Genomic DNA, 24187 nt, shown 5'->3' with positions numbered 1-24187 from the left:
GCAATGTTATGAAATAATTCCTTAGTTTGGTAAATTTTCAATTTTTGAAACAAACAACTATTGGAACAAATTGTCAAACATTTCGAACTTCAAAATTTGAAAACATATCCGTTGGTGGTGTAACGGGAGTTTGAGAAAACATGGTTAAATAAACATTTAATTGTTAATGGTGTAAGCTAAGTTTAGGAAAAAAGGTCAAACTCTGTTGGCGCATTTCCATTCAACACAGAGATGTAACGCATTTCCATTCCACGAAGACTGGATGCAACTTTACATTCAGCGCATATACCCTGGAATATTCCACCAGGCGCTGAACCAAACAGCGAAAAGTTGATTTTTGCTGCGCGTAACCATTCAGCGAAACTATCCCGCTATTAGTTCACATTCGAGATATATCTGGAGAGAGAAGTAGAAGAAAAGAATAGACAACGCTTTGAGAAGGAAGTGCAACGCTTTTTGTCTAATCTAGAAGCCAAATCCAGTCCATAATACTTGACCTAAGGTCTTTCTGGTATAGTTGGCTCCCCTTGGACTATTTTGTACGTAGCTTCCCTAATGAACCTATAGGTTCACCTTCCACTTCCTATGGGTTGAGCTTTGGTCACATAGTCAACATCAAATTTGTCTCACCATAGGTGGAAAGAAGTAAGAAAGGAGAGGTATTAGAGGAATTGGAGGAACTTGATTATAAAGTAGGCAGCTTCATCCGTGAGTCATTTCTAATAGGGTTGTCAATGGGTCCGGGTCTTCCCGGGTATCACTGGACCCGGACCCGAACCCTACTTTTAAAAGTCGGGTCCGATTCCCAACGGTTCTGGGTCTGGTTCCTAAATTTGTGAACCCATAACCGGACCCGTTTAAATTCTCGGATATCCGTCGGTCCCGGATACCCGTTGAATATTAAGAAAACTATAAAAAAAACATCTTCAAAACTTAATATCTTTCTCTTTTTGGCTTGAATCTAAATGATTTTTATTAAAATTTATTATTATTTCCTTATTAATGTACTAAACTACTAATTAAAAATTACATATAAGAAAAAAAATATAAAATGAAAAAAAATCAAAGCCGAAACTACCAAAATTCTTATAATGTTGGTAAAAAGATTAATAAAGCATGAATAAACGAGTACCCAACGGGAACTATCCGTTTGGACCCGTTAAGATTCGGGCCAAATCGGGTCCTAACTTGTTAATGGGTCCAATTTTGGGATCCATAACCGGACCCGATTCTACCTAGCCCTATTCGAGATCTGGATAATGGGTATCTATTGACAACTACTAATTTCTAGTCTACTATATCTAAGTCTCGGACTAGGATAGAAAGTGTAGTTGAGCTCAAGAACTCCATGGCGATCATCATATAAGACGAAGAACTACTCACAGAACTGGTGGAACTTCATCGACTAAAAGGTATGTGGATACTTGAACTTATCTATCACTCAAAAGTCTATCTACTCTATCTCCTATCTTGAGACAAAAGTCGTTTTGCTATATATACTTTGATTGTACACATTTAGTATTTCGAGCTGAGTTTATCTCGCCTATCTATTTCTCGAAATATGTGTTGGTAAGCTTTCTCTTTGGCCAAGTTCATCTTTACCTAGTGACGAAAGTCATGTTAAGTTTCAATCACTTGAAAATGGCTTTGACGAAAAATGGTTTGTGAATAACAACTATATAACGTCCTCTAAGAATGTTTCAATGAGTGAAATGAGAGTTTAGAATATATAACCAATGTTGGATATAAGCATTGTGTGGTAACACATATATGTATAAGTCCTTGTTCCTTGAACCAAAGTATGCGTACTTTGTTGATCAGGAAAACCGGAAAATGAGTCCGCGAACTCAGTCCGCGAACTGTCGGAGGTTATCGAACTGAGAAAATCTGCTGGAGTTTGTAAACTCTTCCGGGAACTTAAGTCCGCGAACTAAGTCCGCGTACCTGTGTTGGTTATTTCTAAATACAATTACTCGTGAACTAAAACTTATATAAACTAAGGAATGCAAGTTTGCAAACCGTGGCTATAAAGTTCATGAGTCGATTCGAGTGAATCAAATCGTTTTTGCTTTGATTGTGTCTTGTATACTTCTATAAGATCTAAGAAATTAAACAACTCTCTAAATAGTTCATTTGAGTCATTTGAACTAGTTATGGTAAAGAAGAATATGGTTAATATGAAAGTGATCGTATGGCTAACCATTTGGTTCACTATTGTTGAACCAACGAATGTACATCTTCGGGTACGGTTACACAAACCTAAAATCGTGCATTTCATATGTGTGTAACAAGCTAGGTTTTCGATCTAACGGTTGGAGGATATTAGCTTGAATCTAATCACGTTTTCATCTAACGGTGAATATTGAATGCTTTGTTTAACATTGGTTGCAAACCCTGATTTGAAAGACTATATAAGGGAGAACTCTAGCAACTGGGAAACCTAATCCCCAAACCTTACGTGTGATACTAGTTGTATTAGCTAGAGTCGATTCTCCTTTAACCTTGGGTTTCTTCTTGTAAACCAGGTTAACGACTTGAAGACTTCATTGGAATTGTGAAGCCAGACCGATACAACTTTCTCGTAGTTGTATGATCTGATCTTGCATATTCTATCGTACGAGTACAATCGTAAAGATTGGCTTGAGATTGATATCTCCGATAGGCAAGATATAAAAGTAATCACAAACATCTTCGTCCCATCGTTTGTGATTCCACAATATCTTCTTTCGCCGCGTCGATTAAGATTATTGTGATTTTTTTTTGATAAGTAAGATTATTGTGAGGTGATTGATAATTCTAGGCTATTGTTCGGGAATATAATTCCGGGTTATCAATTGGTTCATGTTCACCTTGATTTATCAAAAGACGGAACAAAACTCATAGGTATTTCTGGGGGAGACAAATTTATCTATTATTGTAGACTTTTCTATGTGATACAAATTTGTTTATTAAAGTCTTCGACTTTGGGTCGTAGCAACTCTTAGTTGTGGGTGAGATCAGCTAAGGGAATCACGTGCGTAGTATCCTGCTGGGATCAAAGACGTAAGGAGCGCAACTGTACCTTGGATCAGTGTGAGATTGATTGGGGTTCAACTACAGTCCAGACCGAAGTTAGTTTGTAGTAGGCTACTGTCTGTAACGGCTTAATACAGTGTGTATTCAATCTTGACAAGGTCCCAGGGTTTTTCTGCATTTGCGGTTTCCTCGTTAACAAAATTCTGGTGTCTGTGTTATTTCTTTTCCACATTATATTTTGTTATATAATTGAAATATCACAGGTTGTGCGTTAGTTCAATCAATTAGAATATCTGACCTTTGGTTGTTGATTTATATTGATTGACACTTGGATATTGGGCTTTGGTACCATCCATGTTATCTCTCTTATATTTAATCAGACTCGCAGATTTCTATTTGCTTGAGTAAGGATTAAATCGAGAGATCGAGATATTATAACTCTTTGATATACTTTATTAAGATTGAGTCTGGTTGATTATCTTGAAAGTATATTGGAGTTAGTCCATACAGATTGCTAAGCGAAATATTGGATGTGATTGTTGTACCCCCGCTTTTTCAGAAGATGACTCTTCATCTCCATCAAGCATCTTTTCAGAGCAAATAGACATCTCTTCCTTCAACAGACAACAATGGTGTCTTTTGGAAAACGATGTTTCTGTTCGCACTCTGCTAGGGGGAACTGCCTCCTAGACCCCCAGGACCTGACCGGTCAGGTCGATCACCGAACTCTGCTATAGCGCCTACAGTTTAAGGGTTTGTTGAAAATATCCAACACTTTGTTGTTCCTCTAAAACTTCACGTAAGTCCAACAGCCACATTTTCGCTTACATGTTTATTTGCGGGAACTGTTATTGTTCCCGGTATTCATATGAAAGTTTTTGGGACTACAAGGGAGCTTATTTAAGATTATACAAGTCTCACTATTCATGGTAAAATGGATTTTCGAGCGTCAAGAATTATTCCCTTGCAAATGTTTTTACTGAGATTTACAAGTTTCACTTCTTCTTTACCTATATTCAAAACTAATCAACACACAACTTTTTTGGGGTCAGTTTAATCTCTTTCCAGGTTCAGTCTTTTTTTTTTTTTTTTGTGAAACTACAGGGAGACCTATGTTACAGATTCTTCCCACTATGAAATTCACGCTCAGAAATTCTCAGACGCGCACCCATTTTTTGGGATAAAGTTTCTCCCACACCCAGAATTTCTAAAATTAGATTTCGGTCTTTTCTGTTCTTCTAACCTTCAATCTCTCATATCCCACTATCACTGCGCCTCCCCCTTCCTCTCCTCTGAACTCTTTCTTCTGACTTCATCTGTTAATGGTGGTGGTGGTAATGGAGATTGGGTGGTAGTGATTGAGATTGAGGAGGAAAAGATGAAGAATCATATGGGAAAATCATTACGGTGATGTCTTGATTGGGTCTGAATTTTGAGAACAAATCAATTAGGTGAAGAAATTAAAAATCAATACAACTTCCTGAATTTCAGATTCAAATATCAAACTTATACACAAATCATCCATCACCAAACAACGTACCTTTAATTTAATCAAATTTACACCCAAAAATATTCAAAAAAGAAAAGAGGAATGGAACGTGTCTGTTGGTTCGATCCAGTTGAGGACATGATTTCACGGATCTATAAAGAAAGAAGAAATGAGATTTTATTTATTAAAGTGTGGTTTTTCTTAGGTTAGATTGACAACACAAATTTGTATACATTGACGATGAAATGTCTTCTTCTTTGATTGCTTTGCTTGGGTTATACAATTCCTCCCTCTCTCTTTCTGTTTCTGTGAAGGAATGTAATGGGGAAAATGCTTTCTTTGTTGGTGTTTCTCAACACGTTATGCAGCTAACAGTGGTTGGGAAGGAATTTTGATTAATTTGATTAAGTTGGTTAGTAGGTTAGTTATGGTCTTAATGCCGGAAGATGTTAGGAAGGAAGTTGAGATGCTATTAACAGTGGTTGGAGATCGACAAAAAGTTGTGCTGTAGGTGTTATGTATCTAAAAAAATTTGTTGCATAATTTGTTATGCAGTCCCGAAAATGGTTGCATAACACGTAATGCAGCTATTATTGTAGGTGGATGACAAGTTATGCAACCTTTTTTCAGTACAGAGAATGGTTGAATAACACGTCATGCAGCTACTTTTTGCAAGTATTGAAACCAACAACAAAAAAAGGCTGCATAACACGTTATGCACCATAATAATATCTGCATAACATGTTATGCATTCGAGAAAATGGATGCATAACCTGTTATGCATTCGAAAATATGACTGTATAATGCGTTATGCATCGAGAAAATTGTTGCACAATCTTTTGTGCATCGAGAAAATAGATGCATAACCTGATATGCATCCGTAAATATGGATGCATACTGCATTATGCATCAAATTTTTTTTATGTACGCACTAAATTCAACCAAAACAACGGTTACATAACTTGTTATACATGCATAACTTTGTTATCCAAATGCATTATTATGCAGTGGACAAAATGGTTGCATAATTCGTTATGCGTCTGCAGAATGTGTTATGCATCATTTTTGGTTGCATAATGTTTATGTATCAAGTTTTCGAAAATTTTGCCTAAAATGATGATCACCTCCGATTTTTTCGTGAAAAACAAAAATTTGATATTCTTGTTTGTACTCGTTGCATAGCTCTCTTATAAAGATTTCCAACGATATAAAATTTGTAAAATTCCAAGGCGCGGTTATTAGATATGTTACATCCAAGTTGCGTTGCCAATTATACCCTGATGCATAACCTGTCATGCGGATGCATAATTCGTCACGCATGCATTTTTAATGATTTCATATAATTATGGGTGTCACGGAAATAATTATGGGTGTCATGGTACCTAAAATTAATTGTGGGCTTGACAATGAAAATATTATCTTTTTTGGGTCTCCCCCTAATTTTCTTTTTTTTTTTTCTTTTTTCTGGGCTATTGCTTGCCTGAGATTTTCTCAATGAAGTTGGGCCTGTCTCGTAATTATTCAGTGGTTCATTTTGCTTGCTGCTTGTAGGTGTGTGCAACGGACGGACGGTTGCTGATTAGGGGTCACCCGCAACCAAACCGTCAAAGTTGCGGATTTGAAAAATTGAACCGTAACCGGTCCAATCACCCGCGGATTTGACATCCACGGATTAGCGGGTAATGCGGACCGGATGCGGATTAACCGCGGTTTTAGAATTAAAAAAAGAAAGAAAAAGTCTGCCTATACGTGAAAATCCCTTCGTATGGGTAGTTGATCTCTCTATTTATGTTAACTCACTGTCTCACTCCCATGATAATAAATTAATAACAATGAAGCAAATGCCAAAGTTTTGTTGCACAACATTATGAGTACAATATATACTTACTAGGTAGTAATCTTAATTAACACTGCAACTAGGGCTGAACATGGTGTCGGTTAACCGTTGGAAACCGACCGAACCAGACCAATAAGCAAGAAACCGAACCAAACCATTTAGATTTGGATTGGTTTGGTAAAAAAAATTGAAAAACCGACATTACTGGTTTGGTTTTGGTTTGACCTGAAAACCGAACCAAAAACCATTGGGGAGCCGATTAATTTTTAAACTTAGTTTCTACCGTCGATTTAAAAGTATTAGATTCTACCCATTGATTTAGAGGATAAATAGAAACCCTAAATCTAATATTTCATTATGATACTCTCCCTCTTTCTCTTTCTCCTTCTCTCAGCCGCCTCCCTTCTCCACCCCCAACAACAGCTGCTGCTACTCGACTTTTTTCTTCCCGTCTTCCTTCTTTTTTATTTGTCAATAACTAAATTAAGATATATTATATATCTTCTTTTGATCTCTAGAATTAGAGTAAGCTTCAACTATTCTTGATTTTTTTTTGTCTGTATATTTGTGTAAACCAATACTATCGGCAACTACGATTTTTTTATCTGTAAATTTGTGTATTTTTTTTTTTGGTTTGACATAATTATTGGTTAACCAAAAACCACTGGGACAAACCGAAACCAACTGGAGCCATTTGGAAACCGAACCAATGGTTAATGGATTGGTTTGATTTAGATTTTTAGAAACCAATCGGTTTTGGTTTGGCTAGAAACCGAACCAAAACCGACCATGAACAGCCCTAACTGCAACTAATAAGTGTAGTGATCTTTAATCATTTGATGTAGCACCTTGTTTTTAAAAACGAATTTAATTTCCTCTATGAATTGACAAACAACAGGATAAATTTCCTGGATTAGTGCTTTAGCAGGATTCTTGTCCACATTAGACCACCTTTGGCGGATAATTAACTGCTACCTTGTTTTGTTTTTATATTCAGTATCAAGAGGAGGGCACAACTTCTTTTCCAGTAGTTCTCACAACGCACGGAGGGGATCACATGCAAGCATCGAGAAGCTTCAAAACCTTCAGTTTCTTCAAGAAGATTATGCAGATCTTGAAATGTTCTCTGAAGAGGACGAATCTCTTATTCCCAGTAAATTAAATTAGAGATGTCTAATCTAATCTAAAATCTAAAACTCAATTTTTGCGGGTGCGGGTGAATCCGCGGATTTCAAAATCCAACCGCAACCAAACCGCTAAACTTTGTGGATTTGAAAACTCAACCGTGTCCGATTCATAGACTCTTGCGGATTGATTTTCACCCACAATTTTGCGGACGATTACGGGTGAAAACCGCGGTTTCGGTTTTTCTGCACAATCCTAACTGCTTGTGAGCCGTTTTCAAATAGCTATTAATAATCTTTGCTAGGAAAAAAAAAGGATACTCCCAGAATCAGCCGTTTTCAAATAGCTACTAATAATCTTTGCTAGGGAAAAAAAAGATACTCCCAGAATCAAAATTCATTGTATAGTTTCTTGTGTGGATAGGGTTAACAAGCAGTTTCTCGCTTCTTCTGGTGGGTGCATTTAAAGACTTCCAGATATTTCGATTTTGAATAAAAAGCGGGATACAGAACTGACCGTTTCCAGAGAATTCTATGGATTTCAAATCTTGTAACTAACCATGTCGGGTCCTTCTTGTGCCACGTGTCTCAATATGAGACGCTTCTTTTCGTTTAAATACACCCCCCAAGTGGAAACATGTTGCATATATTCTGACTTCTTTGATCTCAATAAACTAAACAAACTTAATCTGTTCTTTAATTGGCTTCTAATCTGTTCTTAACAAATTTCCAGGTTCTTCAAACTGATCGATTTTGTAGGTTTTGTTGTTTGATCACTTGGAAATTTCTCTTTGTTTAGTCATGGCTGCCAGAGCATCCGTAAGTTCTTTTTTCGTACATGCATGAATTTGTCTTTTCCGATATGATTGTTTGGTTTATCATGTTACGTTGAAAACAATTTATTTATTTTTGTTTTTACGTTTGTGGTTTGGCGAAAGACATACTGGAGAACAATGCTGAAAAGAATTGAAGGAAACAGGATGTTTGTGACGTCCACCGTCCCAAAGTCGAAACCTGCAGTTGCAGCGATTCCTCATCATGCGCAACACGTCGTGACCAATCCTCATTCTAACAAGCCAAGGTTTCTCATTTTGTGTTGCTTATGGCAAGTTATGTTTTTCATCCTTACACATTTATAAATGAACCGATCCATGATAAATTATCAAATTTGGTGAAACAGAGGGGCAGCAAGTCCAATGAAGGGGGATTATGTACCGATTTACGTGACAATGGGTATGGTTGTGTTGGCCCTTACGTTTGGAGCACACACCGCCAAACAGCAACTGGTTTACTCGCCATCTGTGCAAGTAAGCAAGAAGAAAAGGGAAACACTGCCCGAGTTGGAACAACCTGATTATGTGATCGGAGAGACTGATAAATTCATCGGCAAGTCGTTTCTGAGGAAAGTTGGTCACATTCAGGATCCCAACTCTGCTACCATCCCTAATCCAATCCGTGGTGACATTTACACAAGGTACGTCCAATATGTAACTCAACGTTCGCTAAATCTTCTTGTTGTTCCATTTTGCTAAACGTGGTTTGGTACCATATATTGCAGCCCCAGGAAGACGGAAAGCTTGAAATCAGTGGGACTCTGAACTTCAAAGACGAAGTATTAAGTTCGGTTTTTGCAATTTAAAGGGTTTTGCGTAGGAGTAATGTATGTATGTATCAACTCTTTGACTTGATTGTTGAAGGAGTAGTTTTTACTATTTAACGAAATTCCATCCTTCGTTGTATCACTCCCTTCTCTATAGTGAGATAGCGAGAGTGAGCTAAAGCGATGATGATGAAAGATTCTATCATGCGTCCAATGTAGACGCCATTCTACTGGTGGGTGTTGTGTCTTTGTAAATAATTTTATGAATAAAATGGACGTTTATTTAGAATGTATGCACATATTTCATCACTCTCCACGTGTCCGAGGAGATACACGTGGGAGACATATAGCTCGGATTATCAAGATATGATGCCACATGTGCATAGTCAAAAAACGTGTCTCATCAGAGCGAGATCATCACCTGCCAGATCTGGTGGTTGAGAATTGAGGAGCACTGAGGTACAGAGCTACCGCGAGACACTGAAAAGCACCTAAGGATTCACTTTATCCCATCTCAAGAAAGATCCAAGATGGCGAGGGTTAGTCCAACTGACACAGATGTGATAGGGGCAGCAGACATCTGTCTGACGCGTGCAGACGACTTAACCACCCGCATTAAACACCCTAAGATAGCGTACGTGTCGACCAACCTGTGGAGGATGCAGAAGTGACCCTTCGTCATCAAATACAGACCGCTGGGGCATCGTGGAAGACGAAGATACCAGCAGGATCGACACAAAGAACAAGAAGATAAGGTTACAACGGATTTCTGAGGTGGACCCCATGTAATAACCCTATAAATACCCCTCTCCACTAAGAGAAAGAGGTCGACCGATTCTTAGTAATTAAAAGAGAATATAGGAGAGAGAAATAAAAAGAGTAAGTGATTCCATCCCCCTAGCATCGATGCTCACTTCAAAGTCATTCGACTATCTTTGTAATCTTTAATACATAGTGAAACACCAATCCCGTGGATGTATGCCTTAGTACTGAACCACGTAAATCATTGTCTCATTTACATTCAATACTTTACATTATGTCGTTATATTTATGCTTCGATCTTTATTTACATTGTTACACGAGCACTATTGATTATTAATGCACAACTAGACAAGGACGAGCCCAAAGGTTCTGAGTCGATGAGTCTTCATATCCATTCAATTTCATGCATATCACACATAACTTATAATAAAGATTGTATACGAACATTGTTTGTGAACACGTGGATGCCATCGTGATTTATGTGTTCACAATCTGGCGCTAGAAACAGGGACTCTGTCCCGGTAAAAGATTTATCTTGTCCTGTGATCTTTACACACTTTTTCTGTTCTGAGCACTGTTTTCTGAAAATAACGGTGCTTGGAGCGTTTTCTGTTTCAGCATCCATTACTCTCTTTCAACTAAACAATTTACGGACATATCTACGCATTTTTCAGTAGATCTGCGTTTTTGAAAGTATTTCCAAGCTTTTATCTTTGAAAATTAAAAATTATGGACAGATCTACGCATTTTTCAGTAGATATGCGTTTTTGAAAGTATTTTCAAGTTTTATCTTGGAAAATCAAAATCTCTGGTTAAAACTACGTCTTGGTCAATAGATCCGCGTTTTCAGACCAGTTCGAGATCTTTACGTTTGAAGATAGAAACCTACCGCATCTAAGGGATCTATGTTTTTTTAAGAGTTTTCAGACGCCATATCTTTGAAAATCAAAAACCTCCCGGGTCTTGCCGCGGGATCCATTTCGTAAAATCATTAAACACATTTTAGAGTCTTGGTCCTTTATAGTTAATTTATATAATAGACCTGGAGTAGTCAAGAGATCCGATACCTCTGAAGAGGGGAATAATATCCGGATAATCTCTTCTCACCTTCGGCGTCTGGATTTCATAACTCTGCTAACAAATCCTCCGTGGACCCCTTTTCTTTGTCTACTTTCTATTTTTTGCAAAAGATATCAGAAATGGAGAAAAATAAGGACGGAGGAAAAGCGAAGGTTTCATCAAAAGAAACACCAAGGACTACGCCAGTCATGACTAGGAGCAAGCAGAAGGGGGAAAAGCTTAAAGCAACGGATAAGAAGCAAGATGGAGCTGAGAGCACGATGCCTTTAGATGCCAGCGCTATTGCAGCGGAAGCACTAAAGGCTGCCGCTGCCAAAGCCAGAGCTTCTAAAACCGGAGCATCCAGAGTAGGAGCCTCCAAAGCAACCGCTGCCACCTGACCGCATGAACAACGTGAAGGGATGGCAGAATCAGTGATACAACAACCTCTCTATGGGATGCCGCTCACCAACTAACAGAATCTACCACTCCAAGCAGAACAACCGCTCCTAATTGCAAATTAGCCCACGCAGCAACCAGCAGAGAACCAAAACCCACAGATGGACCCACCAGAACCATTGATACAAATTGTCGACGAGGACCACACGGTGGCTGCTAGAGGATAGATGCAGGTGGGAACACCAAATCAAGGATCAAATCACTCTGCTCAGATAATGGCGGAAATTGAGAAATTGAGGAAGAACCATAAGATATACGCATATGTTGTAGCCCTACTGGCACAGGAGAACCAACAACTCAAAGATTGGATCACCCATAGCGCAGAGGTGGAGAATCAACATGATGAATCTAATTCTATGGCACCACTACCGAATCCAGATCGAAGAATGATGGTTGCTAATGTAGACGTTCCAGAGCCTATGAACCGACGAGAGGCAAAAAGAAGTCAAAGATCCGACCCAGATTATAATCCAGGGGACTCAGACTATTTCGATAGTGATACACCAAGACCAGGACGATCCATCATTCATGAGTAACACCAGCGTGCAATGGAGAATCTTCGTGCTGAAATGATGGAAGAAATAAAGCAGCTAAAGGCTAAGCAAGGGGTGGAAGGCTGGAGCAAGTTATGAAGGAAGAGAACACTACCCCTTTAACTCAGCGCTTAGCCAAGGCTCTCATTCCCCAGAAATGTTCAGTCCCAGCCTTCGAGTGTTACGATGGATCCAGTGATCCCGCAGCCCATCTACGGTATTATAATCGAATGTTGGCACGATGGGATTATGACGACGCCATACTGTGCAGATATTTTCCTTCAAGTCTGAAAGGATCTGCGTTTTCCTGGTTCGACAATTTACCATCAAACTCCATTGATTCTTATGACTAGCTCACCGAAAAGTTCTTGGAGACTTACATGTATAACAAGGTTGTCAACACTGGGATGGATAAACTCTTCTCGCTAGCAATCAGATACAAGGAGACTGTCAGAGAATACACCGATAGGTGGCACAAGATCTGTCAAGCCATAGGAAAAGTGGACCCAGTAGTCAGCATTAATTGCTACAAGTGGGGGCTAGACAGGATGAGCCCCATATTTGTTGAGATCCATGGAACCATCCCTTCTACTGAGGGAGATCTTCGCGTGATCATATAAAAACATGCCAGATTAGAGGAGATCCAACGAGAAAACCACAGAGCCCAGGCTCAAAGGCCCCCAAGGACTAACTCAGTAGAACAATCCAGCGGATCCAAAAGAGGTGGTTCGGATGAACGTCCTGGCGAAGATAGAAGAGAACGAAGAGACGATCAAGTAAAGTAGCCATTTACAACCAAAGGTGCAGCGTATCAGCAGAATGAATGCATGTAAATATGACGCATTACATACCTGGGAACGTTGCGTCGATACAATGAGTTTTCACTATTGGGGAAAGTAGTTATCTACAATCTCTCAGGACTCCCCTATCAACGTCTATAAGTGTAAGACCGTGGGGAAGGCTTCCAGCAGAAAGAGATACCCAACCAACCATAAGGCAGCGGGTCAACAGAATGGGTGCATGTAAATATTTCAAATAAGCACCACATATCCTAGAACGCTGCCTCGACCCCCACCGTCTGGGAATCCTCTGGCCAAGGATTATCTAGCGGGGTGACAGGTCTCAAGACGATCACGAAGGTACACACCTTCGGAATCGCATCCAAACACTTCATTTTTTAAAAACTCAGTAATTCGTTACCTCTTTAATTTGCTTAACTTAATAATTAAACACTAGTTAAATTAATAGCGCAGGTAAAATATAGGGTGTAAATAAACGATGATCCATTCCAGAAAAGTTGATTACAAGTTCAGCAAAACAAACAAGAAATGAAAAATACACCAAAATACGGCCTGAAGCTATATAATCAACAAAGATCAACTTTCTATAATAAGCAGGGAAATCTACTTGGATAACTCAGCTTGATCAACTGGGCTTTTCTTCTACGACGAAGGCACGCTCCCACCCGAAGAAGGACCCGAAGAGTAAGTCAAGGGTTCGGGCATAGGACGACGAGGGTAATTCTTGACGATGCTATGCTCTGTCTTAAGGTGATGATGGTGTTCTTCAGTTCATCCTGGGACAACAGAGATGATAGCCGAGTTACTTCTTTAGCTGCATCTTTTGCAGCTTTGTCACGAGACCCAGCCAAGCCCTTGTAGTACGAGTTTTGACTCTCCTGCTGCACTAAGGAAGATTGAGCCTTTTCAAGTTTTTCATTTGCAGCGCGAAGCTGTCCCTCGAGCTCTGAAAAGAAAAAGCATGAAGGGTTAGAACGACGGAACTACAAAGACACACGCGACAAAATCAATATATACCTTCGACATTAGCCGAAGTTATTTCATATTCGTTAGCAACAGCGTCCCGTGCTTCGTCAAGGAAGTCATACTCATCTGATATTTTCTTATAATCCATTTGAAGGGTTGTAAGAGCAAATTGACACTCATCTAACTCTACCTGCTTCATGGAATCTAGATGACGAAGGTGATTTACTTCGTTGTTTATTTCTTATATCCCTTTATTAGGCCTGTACATATTCATCTCAAGACTTCTCTCAGACTCTACTAAGCGAGCCACGTCGGCCCGAGACACAGCTAGGGCTTTTCTAAGGGCGCTGGCCTCAGCTCTAGCATCGTCCCTCTCCCGAACGAGACGTTGTACATAATCCTTGGCCTCTGGATCCTGAGGTAAACGAGCTTGGCGTAACTCCTCCTCCAGATGAGTTATTTTAGCTTCTAAAGAAGAAGCATGCTCACGAGCCACACGAAGATTATCTCGTGTCCACAGCAGAGCACCATTAAATTGACGACGATCATTATTGTAACTATTCTGCAAATTGACGAAGAGGGTTCGTTTCTCTCGCCATTCAGTCAATAGAACATTATGCTTATCGGCACGAGCATTGCACCTATCAGCCTCGCTCTTTATCTTCTCCACTAATTCTTTGATACAGGACTTTTGTCGTTCTCTCTCATTCTGAAGCCATATCAACTCTGGGACACCACCCACTGGAGAGAGGGTGGGGAAACTCAGACAGAACACTAAATACGGAAAAGGAGTGACGGCGGGTAAGATAATGGAAGAAAACGAACCTGTAAAAGACGAAGCGTTTTTACGGGCCTGCTCCAACTCACTACGGACTATGGCTAGCTCCTGACGTAGCTTCTCCTCTTCGGCGCCAAGATGTTCTTTTCCTTTAAGGCGATTCTTCAGTTCAGTTATTTCTCTATCTCTAACATAGAAAACCGTCTCAGCTGCAGATAGCTCTTTTTCCCTATGACGAAGCTTGGCCTCCAATTTAAGAGACTTTGCCTTGAAAAATTGGTACATGGTGTGGTTGCAGTGATCACTTCTCATCATCTGCACTCCAGAAAAAGGAAGGATTGTTATGTAACATAGAAAAATGCTGGGCAGTTCCTAAAAAGGAAAGAACATGAGGGAAAGACGACTTACTTCTAGCATCCGCTGCTGAGGGAAAATAGTCGCAGCTCCTGGCAGTTTTCTCGATCGGATTTTGGATGGGTTAGAGGTAGACTAAATCGCTGAAACGTCATGGGTGGACGTGATATAGCCTAAAAATCTTGGTATGGGCCTTTGGTTCGATCCAATTTGGCTGGATATTCCGCGAGAAGCAAAACAGGGCAGTACGTGCATGGGAGAGTTATTTCATGGGATTGCTGAGTCTGAACGATTTCTGAGCATGTTTGTTGACTCGAGCAACAGTTTGGAGCGTGTCAGAGATAAATAAGGAGAGTGTGCAGCTGTAAGGCGCGTGAAGAGGTAAAAAAGAAAAAAATATCCCGTATCTTGCATGGAGAATAATCATAAATATTTTGCAATTACTCGAGAGATTTGGAGTTCCTGCGGGTATAAATATGTTTCTCGGGACTCAGAGAAAGGGATGTCGAGACTCTGGGCTGAGGAGAGCCAAAGAAGAAGAAATTCGAGTTTTCCCAAACTCAGTTTCTGCTGCTGCTGCTGCTGATGAACATGAAGAACACGAAGAACGGACTGCCAAAGACAGTCGTTTTCCAACAGTGACAACGACGCTTAACGTGGGTCTTAGAGCAACAGTATCAGTGACACATAGTGTGGGTCGTAGTTCTCTGGTTTGTAACACTTATAGCTGTTACAAACCCGGTTTTATTGTATTTTTCATATTCTCATCATTTGTAAACCATTTTTGAGCATCAATGAAATTCTTTGAGAGGTTTTTCAACATGATGAGCGGCTAATTCTCTCACAACCAAGGCAATGAGGAAGCTATTTACGCATGAATAATTGGTAATTATTTATTCTCTCTAATTTATAATTTATAATTCACTCAATCACTGCTTTTGCAGAGTTTTTAATTGTTTGCAAAAAATTTCTTCATTAGTTGAGATTCAATTAGATAGGTTATGCTTTGTTTAGATAATCTATGCTTATGGATACAATTAATTTTTGAGAATTTTCCAGATTATTTGTGAATTAAGAAATAAGAGTCTTAAAAGATAATTTAGAGTTTTGAAATATGTATCATTCAATTTTGCGTCATAGTGGAATCTAGTGTCTTGGTTACCTCTCGCCCACTTTGTTAATATTTTTGTATATAATTTTATTAAATATTTAAATTTAATCTTCACAAGTCCGAGAGTTTGAACCTCATTACTAGCGGTGTAAATTGGGCCGGGCCGAGAAGCCTGGCCTAATTATTAAATGGGACGGGACAGGTCGGGCCTGGAAATCTCTTGCCCATCAGAACAAATAGGCCGGGCGGGCAGGACTATACCTGTTAAAAGACTTCCCATGGCCTACCCAAGCCTGTTTAGTAATTTGGGCCCGGGCGGGCAGGTTCAGGGCGGGCCTTCAATGTATAATATTAAAGTTTCAACAACTTAATCAATCAAATACTTCCATAAACAAATCAATAAACTCATGTTCTTCAAAGATCAAACTTTTCACTCAAAATCAAAACATTAAAACTTAAAAGAAAACGTCCCCTAATAACTCAATTTAAAAACAAAGACTCATGCGTCCTTTTCTACTTGCGCAACTTAGCATTCCATTGACTCCACACAACTTTATTCTGAAAATACTAAAAGAAACTTTCAAGGCATTCACCTGCACAAAAATAGAAAAATATCAATACAAAAATTTATGGAAAGAGCCTACTGTTTTCTGTTCACTCTAGATTACAGAAGTATCAAATTGTAATTCACTAACACTTGCATTGTGTGCTATGTTAATATATAGACAGTAAGTCAGTATTCTATTATCTCTATAGAAACCAGCATCGAATTATCATGTAAATGAAAAGTGATCATGAACATAAAAGGATGTGAAGACAGATATTTACCTTAGAAAAGAAGCGACTGACGAGATTAAGTGGCCAAACGTTCAAGTTCATCTGCCGAAGTAATATCATCATTCAGAGGATCAATCGGCTTAAAAATATCTTTCATCTCATCCTTCCACCAATCTTTTAGAACGACTGAACACTCCAACATATCCGGAGTTAAACTACTTCGGTAATCACCTAGTATACGTTTCCCGAGAGAGAAGGCAGACTCGGAGGCAACTGTAGATGCTTGGATTGCTAGAACATCACGAGAGACACAAGAAAGTACTGGGTACCTCTTTTCATTGCTTTTCCACCAATCTAACACATCAAAGTTCTCGATATTAGCCAAAGCAGGTTCAGGCTCAGCATAATACCTCTTTAGTTCTTCAGATGATGTAGCAAGAGGGTCTCTTTTTTCCGATTGCGAGATGCCCACAAAGTGCTTCCAGATGAAGTGGAGGAGACCTCGGTTGAAGAGCCTGAATGCATTGGACCAGCAGAAGTCTCTGAAGTACCTGTTGAAGTCGGCGGACCACTAGAAACTGTAGTTACCTGTTTATCATGCAAAATATTTGAGTACTCCGCAAACAGACTCTTCAGCTTAGCATCCATTAACCTACTTTGTTCGTCGTGGCATCGAATTGAGAATGCAGAAGTGCCAAAGCATTCTTCAATATCAGAAAGAGTACTTTCCACCCCTCTTAGATTAAGACGAGGATCCAAAATAGACCCTAACCCAAATAATATAGGAGTTTTATCCCAATACTTAACAAACTTTTCCTCCATGGCAGCAATAATATTCTTGAAAAATGGGTTATCTCTGTGATTCTTGAAGACCATACCAATTTCATATAAATATTGAAGAACTGAGTTACTAGTCACATAATGAACTCCTGAAAAATAATTAGTGGCATCATATAAAGGCTTCAAAAATACACATAACACTTCAGCGTGTTCCCAATCAGTATCATCAATAACATGAGTACATGACCTATCATCAAGGAAGGCCGACAGCACTTGACGGTAGGGAATTGCATCTTTCAACATAAGATAAGTGGAGTTCCACCTATGTTTTACATCAAGCTGCAATTTTTTAGGCCTAACACCCATATCATCACACAATAACCGGAACTGTGTACACCTTGTACCAGACATAAAAATATACTTCAAGCTACCCTTAACATGTTCAAGCATCTCAGTAAACCCCTGAACTTTTAATCCATCATGGACTACTAAGTTCAGGATATGACAACAACACCTAACACGGAATAAATCTCCCTTAGAAGGAAGGTTAGGCAATAATTTTTTCAATCTAGAAACTGAGACAGTGTTTGCACTAGCATTATCCATAGCTAAAGAAAACAATTTTTCTGAAATACTCCAATCATGAACAAGCTTGCGAAAAATGAATTCAGCTATATTCTCACCAGTATGAGATGTGTCGATTAAAGCATAAGTTATTATTCTTTTTTACAGCACCCAATTCTTGTCTATGAAATGTGCAGTAATACCCAAGTAACTCAATCTCTGTTTTGAGAGCCAAATATCGGATGTCAGTGAAATCCTGCCAGGACTATCAAGAAGAATTCTCTTCAACTGTTGTTTTACCTCTAGATAACACTTATATATATCTGTCCTCAAAGTATTACGAGAAAACTTAATGAAACCAGGATGAAAACTAGCATTGATGAACCATTGGAAAATAGGATCTTCAACGAATTGGAAAGGGAGCTCTCTTAAAATAATTAGCTTAATGACATTTTTCCTAGCTCTAGCCTGGTTGAAATGAAAGGTAGAAAATTTACCTTGACCATTTACAGCTATTGTGGTCTGTGAATTATCGGTGTTGCGCTTCTTCAAACGGCTATTTGTATGCCTTTTTAGGTGTGAGGTTCCAGCATTGCCACCTGATTTTTTCCTTTCTCCACAGATTCTGTAAACTGCCCACATTATAATTGTCCCAGGATTTTACGAATCTTCCTCTTCTAACTGATCAAAACCACCTCATACCTCAGATGTTAACTTTCTTTTTGGCTTTCGGATAGTTGCATTTGCTGGAGCTGGAGTTCCATTAACATCAGAATTGGTAATAAGCTCAGATGCTGCTTGTGAAGGATTTTCGCCTACTTGACTAGGATCCATTGTGAGAATTCCTTTGTAGAATATCATTGAATGTATAATACAAGTATATAAGACTGGTTAAGTTCACTCGGTAACTACATACTAGCATACTGTAATTAAGGTCAGTGAAGTATAGAAAACAATATGAACTAGTGAACTTCTCCTTGTAAGTACTCCAGTAGTACAGTTTCAAATAAACAAGCAAACAGGTGCATAATTCCCATCAGTACTAACCATCACGTGAATGAAGTAAGAAATGAAAAAAGGGATGCCAAAATCACAAACCAAAAGCTGTAATTTTTGATTTTGTTCCACCTATGTTTCATTCCACTTGAGTGCTGGAAGACTATCCAGTGGTTCAAAACTGTAAAAGACAGAAACTTTAATTATAATCTTTCATTCAAAATTCAATGATCATAAAAAACAGTATCTAGTGATTCAAAACTAAATTGGAGTTTAACATCCAACACCTAAGTGAGCACTAAAAGATCCCAATTTCATTTACCGATTTGAATATATTAATCCATTTCGTTCATATCCATGAATACCCCATCAAACAGAAAAGTAATTTATAATCATAAATCCTAAGCAAAATTAAAACATCAATCGACAACAATAATGTCCAAATCAATTGAAACAAAAAACAGAAATGAATACCCAAGTTATTATTATCACTTATTAGCACATGCATCAAGCAGAAAAGTAAATCTATCATCACTTAAAATCATTTAAAACAACATTACAAGATCAATCACTAGTAACAATGGAAAAATCAATTGAAATAAAATCATAAAACAAGTGAAAATGAAATTACTGAAACACATACCTTAGGCTTAACCGCATAGCAGTACTTCGAAATCAAGCTCTCGTTTGCGGTTCTTCCAAACCCTTATATATAAAATGAATACAAGAGAAAGATAACTTTGATTGTGACCTAATTCAACTAATATATAACAAAATTTCCTATAATTACTCCAAGATTGGATCATCTTTCAATAGGAAACCCTAAATTTTCTCACTAAAAATAGCAAAATGAATATATACAGAAGAAAAATACTCGGGATAGAATCGATAGACTGGTATTCCAAGTCTATATCTAGATATAGAATGAAAGCGGAAAGGAATAATTAGGCCGGGTAAATGGGTAGGAAAACGGGACGGGTAATATTAACGGGTTGACAGGACGGGTATCGGGCCGGGCAAGACTTTTTTACTCATGGCCTGTGCCCGTCCTATTATTTAAAAGGGCTAGGCTAGGCTAGCCTGTGACGGGAAACGGGTACCCATGGGCTGTTATGGGTAAGGGCGGACGGTACTGAGCTTAGGGATGCCGGGCAGAATTTACATCCCTACTCATTACTACAACATCATTCAAAACATTATCATTTTGAGCGTGTTTCCAACATCAAAATGATAATATTTTTCGTATGATGTTGTAGTAATGAGGTTCAAACTCTCGTACTTGTAAAGATTAAATTTAAATATTTAATAAAATTATATACAAAAATATTAACAAAGTGGGCGAGAGGTATGAGAAAATAACCAAGACACTGATTCCACTATTACACATGAATTAATGATGGTAAATAATCCAAAACTCTAAATATCTTTTAAGTCCTTTATATCTTAACTCACTAATAATCAAGCAAATTCTCAAACATCAATTGTATCCCTTAAGCATAGATTATTCCCCCGCGGAATAAATCCTGCCAAAGGAATACTCTTGGCACACAAAAGGAATAGGACCGCCACCAGGGGCAGTTTCTTCCTCACCAGTATCGTTTCCTCCAGGGGCAACTTCTTCTTCACCAGCACCATTGCCGCCAGGGGAAAATTCTTCCTCACGAAGACCGAGATCCTCGTCGGCAGCACCATTACCACCTTCGTGATTGGGAGGAGAAGTATCAGTACGTTCCTCCCCATCAGACAACTCCTCTTCCTCAGCAAACTCTTCGTTTACAGGACTGTTAACCTCCTCAAGAACCTCTGTCTCATCAACAGCATCTGTGGAGGATTGCTTGGGCCAAAGTTTCTTCTTCTTCGTCACCTACAGAACAATAATAAGGAATTTCTCCAAAGGTTATTTTCTTCTTTCCTTATCAAAGTATCACCTTTTCAAACTAAGAAGAAAAGGGGCAAGTATAAGAAGAAGCCATACCTTGACAGTAGCAATACTCTTCGAAGGAAGGGTGGCATCAGAAATTTCTTCCTCATCGGCGTCAACAACGTCAAGGGCATAGGGAAAGTTCATGACTTCGAAGTTCAAGTGCCAGGGGCGGAAATTTCCATAACGAGAGGGAGTAGTTTCACGAGCGTGGCTGTCAGCAGTAGGGGGCCATCCGCGAGGACCAGGTACCCTGCCATAAGCCCAAGGACCAAGAACTTCAATAACAATAGCGTGCCACTCATAGTCGTGATCACGCCTGATCCTCTCACGAGCAGGAAAAAGTTTCCGATGAGCAGATCCTTCCGTACCAGGAACGTACTTCAGCTTAGCATCGCTCACTTCACTTAAGAGACGAATCTCACCACTAGGAGCAGCAATATTACGAACACCAACACTCCACGGATTACGGTTTCTACTATTGATATAATCCCCGAATGAATTATTGAAATTCTGGGGAGTATACCACTCTCTTTCAGCAGGGTCAAGTACGTAGCAGATCATCATTGTTTCTCCCTTACTCTGAAGATAACATTCCTTCAACGCATGAAGATAATTCCCAGTCAACTGCGACACAGAGCGGCTATGGATATTTGTAGAAGAGCCCTCACGGTTAGCCAATACATCATAGTAGAAAGAATCACCTGATTTGTATAAAGGCAATATAAGGCCAGCTTCGAAGGCCCCCACCGTAGTCAGCAGATGGAATTCATCAGACTTATATTTCGAAATCATATCATAAGTAATATCATCATCAGGAGCATAAAATTTAACTTCGAAGGTGTCGAGCTCATGCTTCTCCTTGAACGCTGCAAGGTCTATGTGCTTAAATGTGACATTCTTCTTACCAACCGAGACGCCTCGTATTATTGGGGTAACGTTTTCATCATCAGCAGCATCTGACGAAGGCCTCTTCGGAGGACTCATCTCCGAGGCTTTCCTTTTAGTAGGGAGGTTCTTCGATGAATCAGGCTTCGAGTACCCTTGGTGGATTTTCCCTTAGTAGGAACTACTGGAGGGGGAGCCGAAGGCCTCTGTTGGGGCACCGTAGGCGGAGCCATAGAATGAAGGGGTGGAACATACAGTGCTTCACCACGAGGAGGAGAAGGAGTCTGCTTACTTTTTGGATCATCACGCGGAGGAACAGAGGAACGACTAACTGCGTACCTAGAACCAGGAGGTCCCTTCGGTTGATCTCCTCTCTTGGTAGATGAAGCTCTTTGGCCCGAGGAGGATAAAGTTTTTTGAGACCGAGGATCCTGCTGTGAAGATCTAGAGGGACCACCCCCAGGCGGAGATATATCAGGATTCCTGCGCGGAGGAGATCTATGAGGGCTCGGCGGCGGAGTTTGATAAGAAACCCGCTGACGATGGGACATATCTACGAAGAAACACAAAAATAAGTTAGAAGCATTAACAGGGAAGCAAATAGAAATCAAAAAGCTAGGAAGTTATCAAAACTTCTATCAGTTCATCAAAAATGTCCGCCGAAAACCCTAGATTGGAAAGACGATAAACAACCCCAACTCAGTTAAAGAACAACGGAAAGTATTATCAAAATTTCTACCATAGAATCTTCAAGTACCGGTCCATAAGCTTTGTGATGAAGAACAGGGGCAAGTATATATACTTCATATATTTGTTCTTCATCACAAAGCTAAGAACGCAGTTGCAGAAGAAGAACAGATAATCAAAATCAAAAATTTCTTACCTGTATCAAGAGCTTTATGAACAGAGCCACGCAATCAGGAAATGATGAACAGCAGCAGCGACTGAATATCTAAAAATCCTAGGAAGATCTTACGTAAGACAAAACCAGCAGAAGTTAATGGCTAGAAAACAAGAATGAAGAATGAAAAGCTTCAAGAGGAAAAAAATAATGGACTGACAAAGAAGAATGAAATTTATTTCAAGATTTTGACATTCTCTCTCCTATTTATAGCATTGAAGAAGGAAGAAACCGTTTCCATTATCCAAGAAGAAGTTATTCCAAGGAGTGGGAAACGTGCCCTAATATCTAGGGGAAGTTATTTAATAGAGATGAAGAATATGTGACGGTTTTCCTCTAACTTCAACTGACGCCTTAGTCAAAAGAAAATGGGCAAATTGTACGCACATATTTCATCACTCGCCACGTGTCCAAGGAGATACACGTGGGAGACATATAGCTCGGAGCATCAAGATATGATGCCACACGTGGATAGCCAAGAAACGTGTCTCATCAGAGCGAGATCATCATCTGGCAGATCTGGTGGCTGAGAATCGAGGAGCACTGAGGTACAGAGCTACCGCGAGACACTGAAAATCACCCAAGGATTCACTTTATCCCATCTCAAGAAAATCCAAGATCAACGGCGAGGGTTAGTCCAACTGACACAGACGTGACGGGGGCAGCAAACATCTGTCTGACGCGTGCAGACGACTCAACCACCCACATTAAACACCCTAAGATAGCATACGTGTCGACCAACCTGTGGAGGATGCAGAAGTGACCCTTCTTCATCAAATACAGACCGCTGGGGGCATCGTGGAAGACGAAGATACCAGCGTGATTGGCACAAAGAACAAGAAGATAAGGTTACACCGGATTTCAGAGGTGGACCCCATGTAATAACCCTATAAATACCCCTCTCCACTAAGAGAAAGAGGTCGACCGATTCTTAGTAATTAAAAGAGAATATAGGAGAGAGAAATAAAAAGAGTAAGTGATTCCATCCCCTAGCATCGATGCTCACTTCAAAGGCATTCGACTATCTTTGTAATTTTTAATACATAGTGAAACACCAACCCCGTGGATGTATGCCTTAGTGCTGAACCACGTAAATCATTGTCTCATTTACATTCAGTACTTTACATTATGTCGTTATATTTATGCTTCGATCTCTATTCGTTGTTACACGAGCACTATTGATTATTACTGCATGGCTAGACAAGGACGAGCCCGAAGGCTCTGAGTCATCATATTCATCCAATTTCATGCATATCACACATAGCTTATAATAAAGATTATATGTGAACATTGTTTGTGAACACGTGGATGCCATCGTGATTTATGTGTTCACATAGAATGTGCCTTTTGGTTTTCGTTGGATCAAAGAACAAGTTAGTCTTCGGTTAGCCAAAACAGGACCATGGTCTAGGTATCTCTTTAGGACCCCTTTGCAACACACCTTGACTCAGGGTTTTGTTTTCGTTAATTTCT

At 39.4% G+C, this 24187-nt stretch overlaps 3 protein-coding genes across 3 annotated transcripts; 1 reads left to right on the top strand and 2 right to left on the bottom strand.

Annotated features, from left to right (window-relative positions):
* The first annotated feature begins 8113 nt into the window (after window positions 1–8113).
* On the top strand, window positions 8114–9358 carry LOC113277348. Its single transcript, XM_026526471.1, has 4 exons — window positions 8114–8284; window positions 8404–8546; window positions 8646–8939; window positions 9024–9358. Exons 1-4 carry the CDS (start codon window positions 8267–8269, stop codon window positions 9061–9063), a joined length of 495 nt encoding a protein of 164 aa, XP_026382256.1. The 5' UTR covers window positions 8114–8266; the 3' UTR covers window positions 9064–9358.
* Window positions 9359–18170: 8812 nt separating this feature from the next.
* LOC113278889 (zinc finger BED domain-containing protein RICESLEEPER 4-like) lies at window positions 18171–18650 on the bottom strand. The gene has a single exon (XM_026527614.1). It carries the CDS (start codon window positions 18648–18650, stop codon window positions 18171–18173), a length of 480 nt encoding a protein of 159 aa, XP_026383399.1.
* A 3258-nt stretch (window positions 18651–21908) lies between these two features.
* LOC113278888 (serine/arginine repetitive matrix protein 1-like) lies at window positions 21909–22364 on the bottom strand. Its single transcript, XM_026527613.1, has one exon. The coding sequence runs from the start codon at window positions 22362–22364 to the stop codon at window positions 21909–21911; it is 456 nt and encodes a 151-aa protein (XP_026383398.1).
* Between the last annotated feature and the right edge of the window lie 1823 nt (window positions 22365–24187).

Source organism: Papaver somniferum, chromosome 5 (genome assembly GCF_003573695.1).
Source record: "Papaver somniferum cultivar HN1 chromosome 5, ASM357369v1, whole genome shotgun sequence".
Lineage (NCBI taxonomy): Eukaryota > Viridiplantae > Streptophyta > Magnoliopsida > Ranunculales > Papaveraceae > Papaver > Papaver somniferum.
Note: the sequence above shows the minus strand (reverse complement) of the source record. Positions and strands in the feature narration are given on the sequence as shown.

What these genes read in the sequence shown, in the direction of transcription:
- LOC113277348 (XM_026526471.1), top strand. An exon ending in CCTCATTCTAACAAGCCAAG is followed by an intron (nt 8,547 to 8,645) that starts GTTTCTCATTTT and finishes TTGGTGAAACAG; the next exon opens with AGGGGCAGCAAGTCCAATGA. An exon ending in CGTGGTGACATTTACACAAG is followed by an intron (nt 8,940 to 9,023) that starts GTACGTCCAATA and finishes CATATATTGCAG; the next exon opens with CCCCAGGAAGACGGAAAGCT.
- LOC113278889 (XM_026527614.1), bottom strand. Translation starts at nt 18,650, where the DNA reads ATGTGGGCAGTTTACAGAATCTGTGGAGAAAGGAAAAAATCAGGTGGC.
- LOC113278888 (XM_026527613.1), bottom strand. Translation starts at nt 22,364, where the DNA reads ATGTCCCATCGTCAGCGGGTTTCTTATCAAACTCCGCCGCCGAGCCCT.